At 37.0% G+C, this 17,929-nt stretch overlaps 1 protein-coding gene across 8 annotated transcripts in view; it reads right to left on the bottom strand.

Annotated features, from left to right (window-relative positions):
• COP1 (COP1 E3 ubiquitin ligase) overlaps positions 1-17,929 on the bottom strand; it is a 279,328-nt gene that overhangs the window by 40,025 nt on the left and 221,374 nt on the right. For 7 of the 8 annotated variants that reach the window (XR_006961642.1, XM_047076961.1, XM_047076962.1 and 4 more), the window contains 2 exons: positions 17,575-17,699; positions 16,325-16,485 (listed from right to left, as the gene is read on the bottom strand). Coding sequence is in view for 7 of the 8 variants with exons in the window: in XM_047076961.1 (XP_046932917.1) it covers positions 16,325-16,485; positions 17,575-17,699 (286 nt within the window). In the remaining variant the exon portion in view is untranslated. Of the gene's footprint in view, positions 1-16,324; positions 16,486-17,574; positions 17,700-17,929 lie in introns of those variants that run through there. The other variant, XM_047076959.1, reaches the window with a different exon arrangement.

Below are 17,929 nucleotides of genomic sequence, written 5' to 3'. Positions count from 1 at the left end.
TTCCCAATCTCTACAGAGCAACTCACAAAGATACACTTGGTGTATCACAAAGCCACAGCTCTAGATACTTAGGATTTAAAACAGTAAGTTAACAAGAAGGAACTAAATCTTGAAGTCAGATTTACTTTCTATATAATCTATCCCAAAAGCTCCCAACTTCTATCAAAGTTGAAGACCTTGAAGACAGGGACGCCTGGGTGGCTCAGTCACTTAAGAGTCCAACTTTGACTCAGGACATGATCTCATGGTTTGTGAGTTTGAGCCCTGTTTGGGCTCTGTGCTAACAGCTCAGGGCCTGGAGCCTGCTTCAGTTTCATTCATTCATTCATTCATTCATTCATTCTCTCTCTCTACCACTCCATCTCTCTCTCTCTCTCAAAAATTAAACATTAAAAAGAAAAAAAAGATGGGGGCCACCTGGGTGGTTTAGTCGGGTAAGCGTCTGACTTCAGGCCATGATGTCATGGTTCACAAGTCTGAGCGCCACATTGGGCTCTGTCTTAACAGCTCAAAGCCTGGAGCCTGCTTCAGATTCTGTGCCTCCCTCTCTGCCCCTTCCCCACTTGTGTGCCCGGACACGCACGCACATGAGCACTCTCTCTCACTCATTAAAATAAATAAAAACATTTTTTAAAAGTTAAAAACAAAAAAGACCTGAAGACAAACATAAGCATGATAAACTGTCTATTTAATTCTCAACAGTGTGTAAAAAGTCTGGTCATTTAAATCAAATGTTTCAGATTTATTATCTGCCTGTATCTTTACCTTTTGATTAGCTATCACAGTTCAAATAATCTTTTATCCAAGTTAATCTTCTTATCTAGGGTAAAACAAGACTAATAAAAATAGCCCCAAAATGAAATAGCTTCTTTACAAATTATAATAGATTGACATTTCTTTAATCTATATAATCAAATTATTTCTATGTTCAGCAGTAATAACTTTCTCCCATCCCGGAAATACCAACGCCAACTTCTGATAGTTTATTTGAAAAATACATAAAATGGGATTTAAGAAATAGTGGAAATAAGGGAGATCTGAAACGCACAAAACCCTGGAGTGATCACATCAACAGAGAGCTGTCATGAGAACAACAGGAATTAATGTGACTAGAGAAGTAAAATACAAGCATATATTTCTTTTCCTCAGATAGTATGCAAGTTTGAATTAGCAGGAAACACTTTTCTCTTAAACGATTCCTGTCCTTGGTTCATTCTGCTTTGAGTAATAACTAAGTAAATTTTTATTCAACTAGAAACTAAATAACCATGGTATTTCATACATACATTTTAGCATATAAAACCAACTTAAGTAGTGTTCATTAAAAACTTTTAAGTCAAGGAAAGATATTCAATATTCACTCTCTGGCCTTCTACTACTTCTAATATGGAAATTTGGTAGGAACTATCCAAAGATAAACACTTAGAAACCAAAGTTAATCTCTTTCCATCTCAAAATATTTTAGACAATTTTAAGTGTGGTGGGGTATTACTGAAAAAATTATTCATATACATATTTTTTCATGTTTATTTATTTTTGAGAGAGCGTGAGCAGGGGAGGGGTTGGGGGGGGTGGGCAGAGGATCCGAAGCAGGCTCTGTGCTGACAGCACCGAGCCAGATGGAGGGCTCGAACTTACAAACTGTGAGATCACGACCTGAGCCAAAGTCATATGCTCAACCAACTGAGCCACCCAGGCACCCCTTTCATTTTTTAAATTATTTATAGGTTAATGGCATAATTCAGAATGCACTCTCAAATTAATATTTTTTTTCTCTTATACAAGGTAAAACAAAAAAAAAAAACAACAAAAACCAAGTAGCTTAAAGATTTTTGTCAATTCTATGCTTCAAAATTGGCATACCTTAGAAGGACAAACACTATTTCAAAAAAATTGTTTAATGAGAAAAATTGTAAAAACCATTCTAATGTAGGTCAAATTCCATTACAGTACATAAAATTAACAATAATGATATATTTAAAATGTTGATTAGCAGACCTGCTAAATAATATTTTGTTGACTGCATTACAATATTCACCGTAAAATATCTAATGCAACAAATGTTTTCACAGAAGCTGTCCATACGGTAGTGGACATTAAGGTTAAGGAATATTTACACTCAATGAAATTTACTTAGAGAATAAATAAATTACAGCTTTGCTTCAGTTTTCCACCACCTTCTTGATTCCTCTCTTTTCTACTTTCCCACCCCACTCTAGTCTGGACACTAAGGGAAGAGTGGAGCACTTAGGAGATGTGAGCCACAGTCTTCCTGGAAGTCAGGGTCCACGCTCAGAATCTTCTTTCCTTCCACGCCCAAGACAAGAGTTCATTCACATTGGCCCTCTTCCAGTCAGGAAAATTTTCTAAAGTGTTATAAATCATCCAGCTAGAGAAAAGAAGAAAGGAAAGGAAAGATAAAAGGAAAAAGAGAAACAGAAATGAAGAAAGAAGAGAAGAAAGAAAAAGAAGCTCTTGTGTTGTCTTCTCCGTGTTCGTTGAAGAATTCAGGATCAGAAATAGCTTAGAAGTGTGGGAAGTTAATATGTATTAAAGACTGGTGTTTTTTTAATTAAAGAAAAGAAAAAAGACTATTATCTTTTATTTGTCTCTTCCCAAGGGGATAATGGAGTAGCAAAATCTAACAGATATTAGATATTCATAATTATAATTATTACCTTGTTAGCAGATGCTATTTCTGCCTCTTGGTTACTATGTCTAACAAATCTCTTTCCAGTGGTAACATAAATCATCTGTTCCCAAACCTGAATATTCATATAATTTTCTAAGAAGGCCTGGGGAAGTTTTTAATACAAATCTCTACCATGCTTCCTTCCTTCTCCTAAATAGGGCTTCATGGGTCTAAGAATACATTTGTTTTGTGTGTGTGTGTGTGTGTGTGTGTGTGTGTATTTTTAAGACCCCCAAGGTGATTCTGATAATCAGTCAGGTTTGAGCATCACTGGTATAAATAAATTTTATTATAGATGCATTCTGCACTTTCATAAGAAAGCAGAATGGCTTTTTACATGTGCTTTAGTTTTGTGCAATCTGCTGCTTTATACACAGTGTTCACTAAGTCAGAGAGGGATGCCTATCCCTTAGATAAAAACATATGAATTGGAAAAATAAATATGTTAAATCTTTTTGAAAGAAGACAAAATTGTAAAATAGTAGCAATGTTGAAAGGGAAAGAAGAACAGGCTATAAATCTAACAAAATATTAAGCTAATAATAAATACCAACTTTTGTATAGTCCCATGTACTTTAAAATTTTCATTGCTTTGAAAATAAGCAAAAGCCTGAAAGTTATCCCAAGGGGCAGACTGGTAATTATGAAATAATTATAAAGGCACCCATGAATGCTGATGTCAGGAAAACTAGTTTTCTTAAACTGATGTAATCTTGATATTACCACTGAGTTTCAAAGGAGTCTAATAGATGTCAGAAGTTATCTCCCACCTCTACTCCAACATTTCTTTGGTTCCAAAATTAGTATTTAATTAATTATGCAACAAGAAAGATAAAGGACAAGCCTGAGAGAATGTATCATTCATTACAAAAATCATATACTAATTACACATTACGTGCAAACAATTTGCTTAGTGCTAAGGATAATTAAAAATGAATGACACTAATAACAAACATTTATATAGCTCTTACTCTCTGCCAAAAGCTATTCTAAACTCTTTATGTACATTAACTTACTTTAACTTTATAATAATCCTAAGAGATAGGTTATTATTATCATCAGCACTTTATAGATGAGGAGGGGGGTGCCTGGCTGGCTCAGTCTTTAGAGTGTGCAACTCTTAATCTCGGGATCAGAGTTCAAGCCCACAGTGGGTGTGAAGCCTACTTAAAAGAATATTTTTCTAAATACGATGAGGAAATTGAAGCAAGGGACAGTTGAGGAACTTGAGTAAGGTCACAGAGCTACTATGTGGAAAATCTGATTGAACCTAGGTGGCCTGGTTGCATAGTCTATGCTGTTGTTCAGTACAGTAGGATGCCTTTTTTCAAGTTTACAGGTTAGCAGGGAATAAGAGACATGAATACAATTAATAGTACAGGTACTATATTATTCAGCAAATATTTTTTTAATGTTTTTTTTTTAACGTTTATTTATTTTTGAGAGAGAAAGAGAGCACAAGTGGGGAAGGGGCAGAGAGAGAGGGGGACACAGAATCTGAAGCAGGCTCTGGACTCCAAGCTGACTGTTAGCACAGAGCCCAACGCGGGGCTCGAACTTACGAACCATGAGATCATAACCTAAGCCGACGTCAGATGCTGAACCAACTGAGCCACCCACGTGCTCCTATTCAGCAAATATTTTTAATGAATAGGAATCATGAAAGATTTAGGTAAAGAAAAGAAGATTCCTTAAGAATATAAGGTTTTAGTTAAAAACACTTCAAAAAAGTGTTTCACTATATTAAAGTCTTATTCATTAGAAATAAGAATATAAAAAATGTATTTTATTTTATGACTGAAAAAGATGTTCTCACCTACTATGGCTATAACTTTGTATAGTATGGGTGATAACAGAGTTTGACAGATTCCCAAGCCAAGTTTTGCTGGACTTTGTTTCAAGGGAGGGAAATTAGGAAAATCCTTGTCCTGACATCGTTCATTTGAGAGTTACAGAAACTTCCATTATGATTCCTGTTGTTTCTGGCCACAAAAGAAAATATCCATCCTTAATAATCAATGCTTTTCCTGAGGATAGAGGATACATTTTTTAATAACTTCTGAAGAGCTGAGAAAGTGTTAAGTGTCCTTTCCAAGTACTGCCTTTTCCCATTAGATATCCATTTAGCATGGGTGACCCAAGACTAGGTAAGTATGTATGATGTGATTCAGAACTGATAAAACAATGATAAGGGCACCCTACTACCTCAGCAGGAATTACAATGGACTTAGTATCTGCTTCCAACAAAAATATGGTGTCCCTTTAAATAGTTATCATCATTTAAGAACAGAAACAGTCATTTACATTCTTGAGTCAATTTATATTTTATTCCACTAGTTTTAAATAAGGGTCATGTCAACAGAAGGATCCACAGATAGAGAACACACATAATCTCCTTACCTAACTACACTCTCTGAATAAAGTAGTGGTGATAAAAAATATGTAATAGAAATCAAGAATAAATAGTGTTGTCCCAAATTTATCTTAGCTTTATAGCAGTACTTTCACAGAGGATGTAGGGTGTGGGAGATAGTGGAATAGTCCTGAATTACGAACACCAAAATGTAGGGTGTGGGAGATAGTGGAATAGTCCTGAATTACGGACTGATTATAAAACAAGATCTCAATTGCACGGTATTTCCCTTTCAATCAAGAATTTCTATTAAAAAGACAATTTTCAGTATGTAAGTATATAATATGTAACAATCAAAAGAATGTTTTAGAAAATTGCTTATGGAAACAATTAATTAAAAATGATTACGTACTTCCGTAACAAGATATTTTCAAGATGACAAAGATACTGGCATTACACCCCATGTTTCCATGCACCCCGTTTCTTGGTGAAAGAGCAATGTAAGGAAACTTTTCTGGGAGGCAAACTAATTTTAATCAAGTGTTAAAGGTACTCATTTTCTTTAAATGGACAAATCCTGAAGGTTCTCTTCTAAAGAACGAATTAAAAATTTAAAGATTTACTGCAAAAAAAAATGCAAGAAGTACTCCAAGTAGTAAAGTTACATAGTAGTAAAAAGTAAACATTAATCTCCTCAACAAAACAATGGTATGCCAGTTATGGTAAAACCTTAGAATAGAATAATATGCAGTCACTGGAAATACTCTTTTCAAAATACATTTAGACCTGGGAAATGTTAATGATAAAGGCAAAAGGTAAAGAAGACATGAAGAAAAAATAAAGAGTACATGGTAATATATAAAATACTCAATTTTATTAAAAACAATAGTACCCATTAAAGGAAAACAACATGAAGATTAATTACATTAAAATGTTACTATTGGTTATTTCTGGGAAAAAGTTGCAATAGACATTTTTTCCTATTTTTTGTTTTTTATAAATTCTCTAAAGTATACATGTATTCATTTCTTTTTTTTTTTTAATGTTTATTTTTGACAGAGAGAGTGGGTGAGCATGCATGAGCAGGGGTGGGGCAGAGTGAAGGGGAGAGAGAGAATCCCAAGCAGGCTCCATGCTGTCAGCCCAGAGTCCAATATGAGGCTTGACCTCAGGAACCGTGAGATCATGACCTGGGCCAAAATCAAGAGTTGAGCACTTAACCGACTGAGTCACCCAGGCACCCCACATGTATTCATTTCTAATTGTTTCTTTGAGTAATGAACTACAATAATATATAGTAAAAATCCTAAGAGATAACGTTCCAAGATGATACACTCCAGCAAAACGCTTACCAAGGAAATTCACATTGACCCCCATACACTCTTAAAATTGCAAACACTTTTCTCTAAATGAACTCTAAATTAGTTAAAGATAATTATTTAGTTAATGAATTATTCTGACCATATCACTACTGCCTTTTAGGTATAACCACTCCTTTAAGGATTTAGAGATGTCAAAGGAAGGAAGGAAGGAAGGAAGAAAGGGAAGGAGGAAGGGAGGAAACAAAACTTATGTTAGTCCGTATTAATGCCTGCCAAAAATTGTGAATAAATAGTATATTTCAGAAAGAAAGGTTGAAAATAGATCTGACATAGACTTGATTACCAAATGGGCTTTATTAATCTAGATAATGGCTATTTCCAAGAAAAATCAGCAAATTTTATTACATCTGCACACAGGACCAAATAAATTATGGGGTACTTTTCAAAGAAGTAGAGTCAGAAAATGAACTGAAATGACAGCCTACTAAGCTCCTTGATTCTCTGTATTCGAAAGTATAAAGTTGGCTGCTACCTATGGAAATGCAGCAAACCACATTTATTTCAAAGACTGTATAATCATTCACATGTAATATACTTGGATGTGCAATCCTATATGGATACAGTACAAATACACAGTTTCAGAATTTACAATTGCTTCTTCAAATAAGTGGATACTAAAGTTCTTTCATTACAGCAAGTTAAACATTCAATCTATCAAGTTCTCCTCATTTATATTTAAAAAATGACCGCTAAGGAAATTAAATTCCAAAGCCTAAATAAAGGCAAAATGATCTGTGTTATTCCTAATAGTTATTTCTCACAAATTCATATTTTTTAAATATCATGAAAATTAATACTGAATTAGGCAATGCAAGTAATAAGATTTAGACCTGGGAGGAAAAATCCCAGTAATTTGATAATAATAGAACATCTTTATGGCAGTAACTCTAAACCACTGAGGTTTTCTTGTTAAAATGTCTGTAAGTGAATTAAAATAATAAACTAAAAACAAATATAAAATAAACAATTCTGCATTCTTCATTAGAATAAGATAATCATTATCATTTCTATTCATGAGAGGACCTAAGCTGCAATTTAAAAATTCTCCTAAAAAAAAGTATTTTCACTAGAGTTCAAATGAAACATCTTAAAATTCCTTTGAAAATTAAATATACTTGAGACTTCTGCATTTTAGTAAAAATGCTAGAGTCACTACTTTTGCAAGACAAAACTAAGGAACAAAGGACAGAAGAATTGGTCAGCAACCCCAAAAGTGACTGAGTAAAAGTGCTTTTAGACACAGGGAAAATACAGCAAGGAAGACAAACAGACAAAGGACAAAGCATTGTCTCTCAGATTAAAAGAAACAACATTAGAACTATTCTGTCTTGGGGCACCTGGGTGGTTCAGTCACTTAAGCAGTCAGTCACTTAAGCACCTGACTTCGGCTCAGGTCACGATCTTGCGGTTCGTGAATTTGAGCCCCGCGTCGGGCTCTGTGCTGACACCTTAGCCAGCTTCAGATTCTGTGTCTCCCTCTCCCTCTGGCCCTCCCCCGCTAATGCACACACGGCTCGCTCTCTCTCAAAAATAAACATTAAAAAAATTAAAAAAAAAAAAAGAAATATTCTGTCTTTAAACAAGACTAATTAAAAGTAAAAAGTGTAATCCTAAAGCAAAACTGACAGACCACACAGCAAACAAGAAGGGGGGGAAGAAGCATGCTTGCTGTTAACTCCTATAGCACTGTGAAATAAAGGAGAAGGGATGTAATAAATGCTACAATAAAATTGACCAGTATCTTAAAAAAGGGCGGTGTAGAAAATTCTTTCCAGATTATACAAAGGTCAGTAGAAATAAAAAGAATGGGCATTATATATGATCGTGGCTGACTGTTCAAAACAAGGCTTGGAATCACTGGTTCATTTTTATCCAGAAGTGGCCTATTTATATATACATACATGCATACATACATACATACATACATACATATGTATGTATACATATACATACATACATGCATATATATATATATATATATGTGTGTGTTATAAGAAAAAACAAGGCTAAACAGAAATTTAATCTGCAGTAAACTATCTCAAATTTTTATACGACTGAGATACTGGGGCACTTGGGTGGCTCAGTTAAGCGTATGACTTGGCTCAGGTCATGATCTTGCAGTTCGTGAGTTCCAGCCCCGCATCGGGCTCTGTGCTGACAGCTCAGAGCCTGGAGCCTGCTTCAGAATCTGTCTCTCCCTCTCTCTCTGCCCCTCCCCTGCTCGCACGCTGACTTTCTTTTTCTTTCTCTCTCTCTCTCAAAAATAAAAACATTTAAAAAAATTACAGAAAAAAAATAAAATAAAAAGACTGAGATACTGTCCTAAAAGAATGTATCTAATTTGTATTTATGCCTTTCCCTCTATCCTCATTGTTAATTTCAATCCCCTCTCTATTACTAAATTACTGCCATAAATAACAGAAAAGCATGTGCAATTTTTGTATTATCTTAATTGAAGAGTTTTAGGTCATTTTAGTTCATACAGTAAATTGATAAACTACTTGTACTTGTCCAAAACATAAAAATACTTTCAAAGTTCAACTATTTTGTAGGTGTCCTTAAATTGATCTCTTTCTTTTGATCAAAATCAGGCAGAATGGAATTAAGGCACAGAAAGACAATGAAATGTTTGGCCTTTTTAGAGACAGGTATTTCATATTTTAAAAAAGTAAGTAATCTAGATGAGATTAAACATGGCATTATTTTATTACACCCCAAAGCAGCTCTCTGTATTTCATTACCTCCAATTTCTTCCCTTTTTTTTCTTAAAACCATTCTCCAATCAAGACAGACTATACATAGTTACTCTTTCTTTCCTTCCTTATTTCTTTCTTTCTATTTTTGAGAGAGAGAGAGAGAGAGAGTGCGTGCAAGCGCACAGCAGAGGAGGGGCAGGGGACAGAGGATCTGAAGAGATCCACAGCAGAGAGCCCGATGTGGGGCTCAAACTCATGAACCATGAAATCATGACCTGAGTCGAAGGCAGATATCTCACCAGCTGAGTCACCCAGGCATCCCAATAACTACTCTAAGTCTTTCTTGACTCCTCCTCATTGCTTCAATCACTGAACACTAAAGTGCCCTCCAAAATACGGTATTCACACACTTCCAATCTCTAATTACACTCCCTTGTGGAGATACACCCAATTTCTTGGCTTAAACGTCATATGCTGACAGCTACCAATTTCTATCTCTGGCCCCACAATCTGCTGTGAACTCCAAACTTGGTATATTTACTTATATACCAAGTATATACCAGGTATATTTACCTTATATACTTATAAGGCAAATACATCTCACACTTAGCATCTCCACTTGGTATTTTTAGTAACTTAAACCCAGCCAGTCTATTCTCCTCTAAGACACTTCCTCTGGTGGCCTTCTCCTCAATTACTGGCAACTCCACTCTTAAAGTTACTGGGGGGAAAAACAAAACTCAGTGTCATCCTACACTTTTCTCTTTCACTCTCCATGTGCCATTTATTAGCTCCACATTCAAAATATGTACAGGATCTGACTGCTTCTCATTGGCATACCACTATTTGACCTTACCTGGAATTGCCAACAGCCTTCCTGCCTCCATTCCTGACATCTCATAGTCTTTTCTCTAGAATATAGCCAAACCAATTTTTAAAAACGTTAAGTCAGATTGTATCATTCCTTTGCTCAAAATCTTACAATGGCTCCCAACTCACAATCGGTAAAAGCCAAAGTCCGGGTTTTGGTAAACAGTGTTCTGTTGAAATGGTTCTTCTTCACCACTCTGAAATAGACTGCTCCCCAGCCAGCTCACTGCAGTGAGGCAATGCTTGTCTTCTTTCTGTTCTCTGAACAGTCATCACTTTCTGAACTTCCAGGCCTCTGAACTGTTTACTCCACCTGAAATACTCTTCCACATTTAAATGTGGATTACATCTTCATGTCCTAGTCTTTGCTCTACTTCAGCTACTCAGGCAATTCTGTTGCCACCGCTGAGAACTACAATTCCCTCGCCCAGGCCTCTCTGACCCAGCCTCCCACTTGGTTTTTCTCCCAGTCATTTGTCACCTTCTAATATAATAACTTATTTATTTTGTTTTTTGTCTCCTCCGGCACATAAAATTTTAAGTCTCCTAAGAGGGCCAGAATTTCTCTTATAGTCTTGTTCAAATTTATCTTCCCTATCTAGAACTGTGACTGCACATAATAAATATCTGTTGAATAAATAAACAAGAGTCTCTCACACTTTCTGCCTCATCTAAAATAAGGAAACAAAGTTATTTTTTGTGCCTAATCAAAGTGGCTATTCTATAAAAATCAAACTTAAAATAAATCTGGACTGAAAACGAAGTGAGTTACAGAACTTTTCTGGTCTAGGTAGCACACTTTAAAAACTCACTTAAAGGAGATTTTTCAAAATGGCGGCCCACATGAGGACAAGTATGCAGAGATGGCGGGGCTGTGCAAGTACCTGCAGGAGCCCACCGGAAGGATCTTCATTCTGAGATGGTTCTAACCTCAAGTACCTTCCCATCACTTTTCTGTATTACTCAACCTGACTTCAGAGAGGCACATTTATAGGAGGGAAGATGGCGGGGTAGGAAAGGAGGACGCTGGGCTCACCTCCTCCTGCTGATCACTTAGATTCCACCCACATCTGCCTAAATAACCCAGAAAACTGCCAGAGACTAGCAGAACGGACTCTCCGGAGCCAAGCGTAGACAAGACGCCCACGGAAGAGGGTAGGAAGGGCACAGAGGCGGTGTGCGCTACACAGACTGGCAGGAGGGAGCCAGGGTAGTGGAGGGGCAGCCTGTCCGGCAACACCGAACCCCCGAGTCTGACTTGCAAAAGCGGAGGGGCCAGATTGCATAAGTTCTGACAGCCAGCAGGTCTTAACATCTGGAATGTTATCAGTCAACAGCTCTGCTCAGAGAGCAGGAGGGCGAGAGGACACCAGGAGGGAGAGGTGTTGAGCCCTGGATGACAGAGCTCAGCTCTGCAGGGAACAAAGGCGCTGGCCAGCGCCATCTCCCTCGCCCATCCCCCAGCCGAAATCCCAAAGGGAACCAGTTCCCATCACTGAACTTGCTTGCACCACGCACCCAACGCTGTGCTCCTGTGGATCTATCCCTCCGACGAGTCAGCCTCCCTCCCAGTGCTGCAGGGCCCCTCCCGCAGGGGACCACCAACAGCAAAGCGAGCTGAGCCTGCCCCTCCCTGTGCACCTTGTGGATCCACCCCGGCTAATACGCCAGATCCCATCGAAGCAGCACCACAAGCCTGGCAGTGTGCAAGTAGCCCAGACAGGGGCCACACCACTCCACAGTGAGTCCTGCCCCCGGAAGAAGGGAAGATAAGGTACATACCAGTCTGACTGTGGCCCCAGCAGTGGGCTGGGGACAGACAGCAGGTCTGACTGTGGCCCCACCCAACACAAGTTACTCCAGACAGCACGGGGGAAGTGCCCCACAGTTCCGCGCCACCTCAGGGAGTACGCAAAATGACAAAATGGAAGAATTCTCAAAAGAAACTCCAGGAAGTAGCAACAGCTAACAAATTGATCAAAAACGATTTAAGCAATATAACGAACCAGAATTTAGAGTAATAGTCATAAAATTAATCGCTGGGCTTGTAAAAAGTATAGAGGACAGCAGAGAATCTATTGCTACAGAGATCAAGGGACTAAGAAATAGTCATGAGGAGCTTAAAAATGTTATAAATGAGGTGCAAAATAAAATGGAGGCGACCACAGCACGGATTGAAGAGGCAGAGGAGAGAATAAGCGAATTAGAAGATAAAATTATAGAAAAAGAGGAAGCTGAGAAAAAGATTAAAAAATCCAGGAGTATGAGGGGAGAATTAGAGAACTAAGTGATGCAATCAAACGGAACAATATCCGTATAATAGGAATTCCAGAAGAGGAAGAGAGAGAGAGAGGGGCTGAAGGTGTACTTGAACAAATCATAGCTGAGAACTTCCCTGGTCTGGGGAAGGAAAAGTGCATTGAAATCCAAGAGGCACAGAGAACTCCCTTCAGATGTTAACTTGAATCGATCTTCTGCACGACATGTCTAGTGAAACTGGCAAAATACAAGGATAAATAGAAAATTTTGAAAGCAGCTAGGGATAAACAGGCTCTAACCTACAAAGGGAGACCCATAAGACTAGTGGCAGACCTATCTACTGAAACTTGGCAGGCCAGAAAGGGATGGCAGGAAATCTTCAATGTGATAAACCAAAAAAATATGCAGCCGAGAATCCTTTATCCAGCAAGTCCGTCATTCAATATAGAAGGAGAGATAAATGTCTTCCTAAACAAACAAAAACTGAAGGAATTCATCACCACTAAACCAGCCCCACAAGAACTTACTTAAAGCTTATCCTATAAACTACAATATGCATCCTCTTCAGTCTAGTATTAATTAGCTTTTTCTTTTTTTTACCTCCTTCCCTGACAAGGCAAAGACCTGAGAACACCCTAATTACATTTATCCTTCTGCCTTATGTTATTACTGTCAAATATTTAATTCTATGTGCTTATTGGCTTTAATAACAAGGCATCATTGCTTTATATAGTCAATACGCATTTAGATTTACTGAGTATTACCACTTCTCTTCCTTTTCACCATTTCTATTCCTTCACCTTTTTCCATTCCTTTCTGCATCTCTGACCTTTATCTTTGTCTTCTGCATCTTTTCCTTCCGCCTTAAAAAGATCCTTTCAGGTTTTCTTTAGTGTAAGTCTACTTGTAGCAAATTTTCATATTTATTTATCTAAAAGTGTCTTTATTTTACTTGTGTCTGGAGAGATTTTCACTGAATTGAGAAACTGTGGGGCGCCTGGGTGGCTCAGTCGGTTAAGCGTCCGACTTCAGCTCAGGTCACGATCTCACGGTCCGTGAGTTCGAGCCCCGCGTCGGGCTCTGGGCTGATGATGGCCCAGAGCCTGGAGCCTGCTTCCGATTCTGTGTCTCCCTCTCTCTCTGACCCTCCCCCGTTCATGCTCTGCCTCTCTCTGTCTCAAAAATAAATAAACGTTAAAAAAAATAATAAAATAAATAAATAAATAAATAAAAAGAAATTGAGATTGGCAGGTATTTATTTCCCTTTACACAGTGAAGACCTGGTTCCACTACCTCTGGTTTCTATTGCTTAATGAGAAGTTGGTTGTCAGTCTAATTGTTGGCTTTTTGAAAAGAGTACTTTGTCTTATTTCAATAATCTCCCTTTGCATTTTATTTTCAACAGTTTTATTATGACATGTCAAAGTGTGACTGTCCAACACCAGCAGGGGTCACAGGATGAGACACAATTAGCTGTAATCTTGCACTAGGTTAGTTAGTTTCATAGAGGTGTACGGGACAGGAAATTCAGCATGCACAACATTCCTCACTCATCAGGAGGCCAAGCAACTATTCACATGCATAGCTACTTCCATCTCTCCCGAACAACACACACAGAGATCACACGGCTGTCAAGGACAGTTAAGGCGCGTGTGGTTCTGGACAGAGACTGCCCTGGTTTCCTGCCAGTCTCATATCATTCACTTTGGATAGATGTAAGGCCAATATTGCGCCAACTCACAGTTAAGTCCAGGTGCAATACTACAGATGGGGTTTCACAGTAAGTTTAAGAGACTAACATGTAGCAATAACATTCAATGTTTGTCTTAACTCCACACATTTCCATCAAGTTACTATGAGAAGACAGACCCAAGGTCAGATTTTCAGGCAGGCCTAAGTCTCTTCATGGTCCAAGTATAATATTAAATCTTTACTCACATTGTAGATTTATTCTTTAGGGCACAAGAGCTTATTGAATCTCTGCCTTGATGTCTTTCATCAATTTTATGAAGGTCTCAACGATAATCCCTTCTAATATTTGTTTAATTGCATTACTTCTTTTCTCCCCTTTGAGGTTTCTTATTGAATATTTTAAACTTACTTCATCCTCCACCTCTTTTCTGTATTTTTTTTTAATATTTGTCTCTCCATGCTTCCTTCTGTATATTTTCTCCTAGCTTACCTATAAAAGTTCATTGATTCTCAACTCTGTCTTATCTTCCCTATGATCCATCCACTGAGTTCTTAGTTTTGGTAATTATAATTTTTCACTTCTAGGATTTTCATTTTTAAAATAGTTTTTTTTAGTTTCCAGTTAAAATTTTCAATCTTGTCTTCTTCCTTGTCAGCATGGTTATTTTCAAGCTATGTCTGACAATTCCAATATCTGGAGCTGCTGTGATTTTGTTTCCATTGTCCACTGCTTATGCTGAACTTATTCATATCTCTTGCCTTTTCCTATGCATGTTTTTTATTGTGACCTACTTAGTGTATCTGTGCTTTTGAAAAAAATAAAGTCCTTAGATGATCTTCTCTAGAAGATCCTCTTTCAAAGAGGATTTAATTTTAATTTAACTACCAATCCAGGATCACTTCAATTTAATTTCGGGACTGATATGATATGAAGTTGAGTTGCAATCACAGTGAGAGCTTATCTTCTAGTGGTTTACCCTAGACTATAGCCCTCTGGGGACCTGAACCACAGTGAGTTCACCCCCACAGTTGGTGAATACTAGACTCCAATCCCTGTGCCCTTGTGAGGCTACTAGAAGTGCTCTCAGCCATTACAACAAGACTGGCAAAGGCTCCCAGAAGAAAAGCATACTCAAAAGCCAGGCTCACATTCCTAGGCCAGTAATTCTTTTCTATCTTGTTTACATTCCAATGCCTTCAAATAGGTTTCTGTTATTGTTTTTAAAATAAATATACTTGGTCCAACTTTTCTAGTTCTATTTGGGGGAAAGGTTAGTACAAATCACCTAGTGTGCCACTGCCAAGACTGGAAGTTGAGTCACACTAATTTTAAATACGATAGGAATGGAATATATCTAGTTAAAGTTAAATAGTACCTGAAACTCAGAATGTTTTTTAATTTTTTTCATGTTTATTTATTATTGAGAGACAGAGGGACACAGAGCATGAGCATGAAGGCACAGACACAGAATCCAAAGCAGGCTCCAGGCTGTGAGCTGTTTAGCACAGAGCCTGACGCGGGGCTTGAACTCACAAACCATGAGATCATGACCTAAGCCGAAGTCAAGACGCTTAACCGACTGAGCCACCCAAGCGCCCCAAAACTCAGAATTCTTAAAGTACCCATCAAGTAAGAAATTTTTTGATCAAAAGTAAAACTAACCAAGGAAGCACCTAAAGAGCTATTTTTTAATAAGATGACATTAGTGAGTGACTACTGCTTATAAAAATCAAGATAATAAAACAATTATTTCTTCACATAACTTATGAGAATGTTTATACTTTAAAACGTGACAAGTTTGAGAATAATTTGTTAATAAGTGACAAGTTTGAGAAAACTGGTTTTTTTGCAATCTAGAAATGTAACTTTCTTATTAAGGAATTAAATGTGTTTAAACATTCTTATATAAGTGTATTTTCTAGACAGGAATTTTGCTCTGAAACAGTATTTAATTAGGTGTACATATAGGGTACTCTCCTTTACCTACATCAAGTTTTCTTCCTGCTAATATTAGGTTCAGCTCAATGTTTACTGAGTATATACTTCAAATGATCGTTAAGGAAAATGAGACACAGTGTGTACCTAGAAATTTCCAGTCTTCTAGAAGAGATATAAAGAGACAACGTGATAACACTAAAACAGAGGTATGCGCAAGATGCTATGGCTACACAGGAGAGACATTACATCAGTAGGACACTGTTCCATTGGTGACATGTTTCAATTACTACCTAAAATGCCTGTTTCCTGTGATGATGCAATACTAAGCAAGGAAATGTGTTATCACATATCAATTTGTATTTTAAGCTAACAAAAATTCACATATGTATACATAAAGTGTTACATGAGACATCAAGGTGAAAAACTGATATGAAAACTTACCCCATCTGGCAATGCCCTCCAGCACACAGCACTAACAAATTCATTGGTATCATCTTCTTTTCGGTCTTTATCCAGAACACTTTTGACCGTATCAAACTTAAAAGTTAGCAAAGTCTTAGAAAGTCCTTTATAGTACAGGTAAAGAGAGTTGTTCTCGCTTCCTAAAAAAAAATTTTTAAGTAAATAATTTTTCTAGAATGGGAGAACTCAGAATTAGGACATCACATTCATAAGGTGATTATTACTCAATGTTTAAGCTCAAAGACAAATCTTTCATGGTTGAATCTGGAAGATCAGAGCACAAGATTTCTTGGGAATCATGTGAGAAAAAGATTCATAGAGAAAAGCTACACTTTACTAATCTAAAGAAATAATAATTGTCAAATGATATAACATTGGTAATTGTAAGGCTGAAATTACTGCAAAAACCCATTTATGATAGCAGAGGTCTAAAAAAGACCAGAAACTTATTATTATACCATGAATCTTAAATGATGTTTAGAAAGACTTCTAAGAGGAAAAAAGAAAGTTACAGCACTTACAAAGGCAGATTTTAACAACCTACAAAATTTATGTCCCATTCTCCAATAAAGATATTACTCTATTAGATAAGCAGTCTAGAAACCTATATTTTTGAGCAGGCTATCAAAGTAGAATAACTGCAAGAGACTTGTTCTGGAAGGGTTTAGATTATACACAACTTCACTAAATAAAAGTCAAGTCACTTGAAAGAATTCATGAAAGCTCATATATTTGGGCATTAGGTGCATGTAGCATCTTCACAAAACCTAAAGTGACTTCTTTTACTTCTGATTCCTATTTGTGTAAATTACAAAAGATAATAATAATAATAAATTACAAAAAACAAAAGCCCTAGAATAACAGATCAAGACGATCTAAAACTGCTTACTGAAGAGAGCACTCTATAGAGGACAATGAATATCAAGCTTAAGACGGTATCTCTGAAATTAGGTCATTAGCAGAAATTAGTATTTTCTTTTACGTAATATCTACAGAAATTACTATGAAGAACAATTACAAAACATATTTAATGATTTCATGCTTTGTGCTCAGTGAAGGAGGGAAGAACTAATGCTTCTTCCAGTACAATCTAAGAAGAATTCAATATGCTACTTTCTGAGCATACAGATCAATTCTTGACTTGGTAGGTAGCCTGTAGCTAGTGAATGCAATTTCAGTGACAAATGCCTGTTAAATAAAAAGTTCCAGGAAAAGACAGTTTTACGTACCACAAGCTATATAGTCACCATTGGAAGCGAGGCCTACGAAGTTTTTTTCATTGATGTGACCCTTGAAGGAACGTAGACAGTATGGTTTCCCTACATTCCACAGTTTTAGTTGGCTGTCTGTTGAGCTGAGATAAACACAAAAAATTAGAATGCATTTAAGATTTCATGGTCTGAAACTCATCACTACTAATTAGAGGCAATTCAGTTTGGTTGTTTAGAATGCAGATTTTGGAGCCAGATTTTCTGAGTTACAATGCTCAATATATACGATTAATTTGTTTTTGAACTTGGGAAAGTTACATAACCTCTTTGGCCTCAGTTTTGTTCATTAGTTATGTGAAATACAGTGATTCCT

Source organism: Lynx rufus, unplaced genomic scaffold (assembly GCF_022079265.1).
Source record: "Lynx rufus isolate CCGP_SWC_20201006 ecotype Redwood Valley unplaced genomic scaffold, mLynRuf1.p SCAF_15, whole genome shotgun sequence".
Lineage (NCBI taxonomy): Eukaryota > Metazoa > Chordata > Mammalia > Carnivora > Felidae > Lynx > Lynx rufus.
Note: the sequence above shows the minus strand (reverse complement) of the source record. Positions and strands in the feature narration are given on the sequence as shown.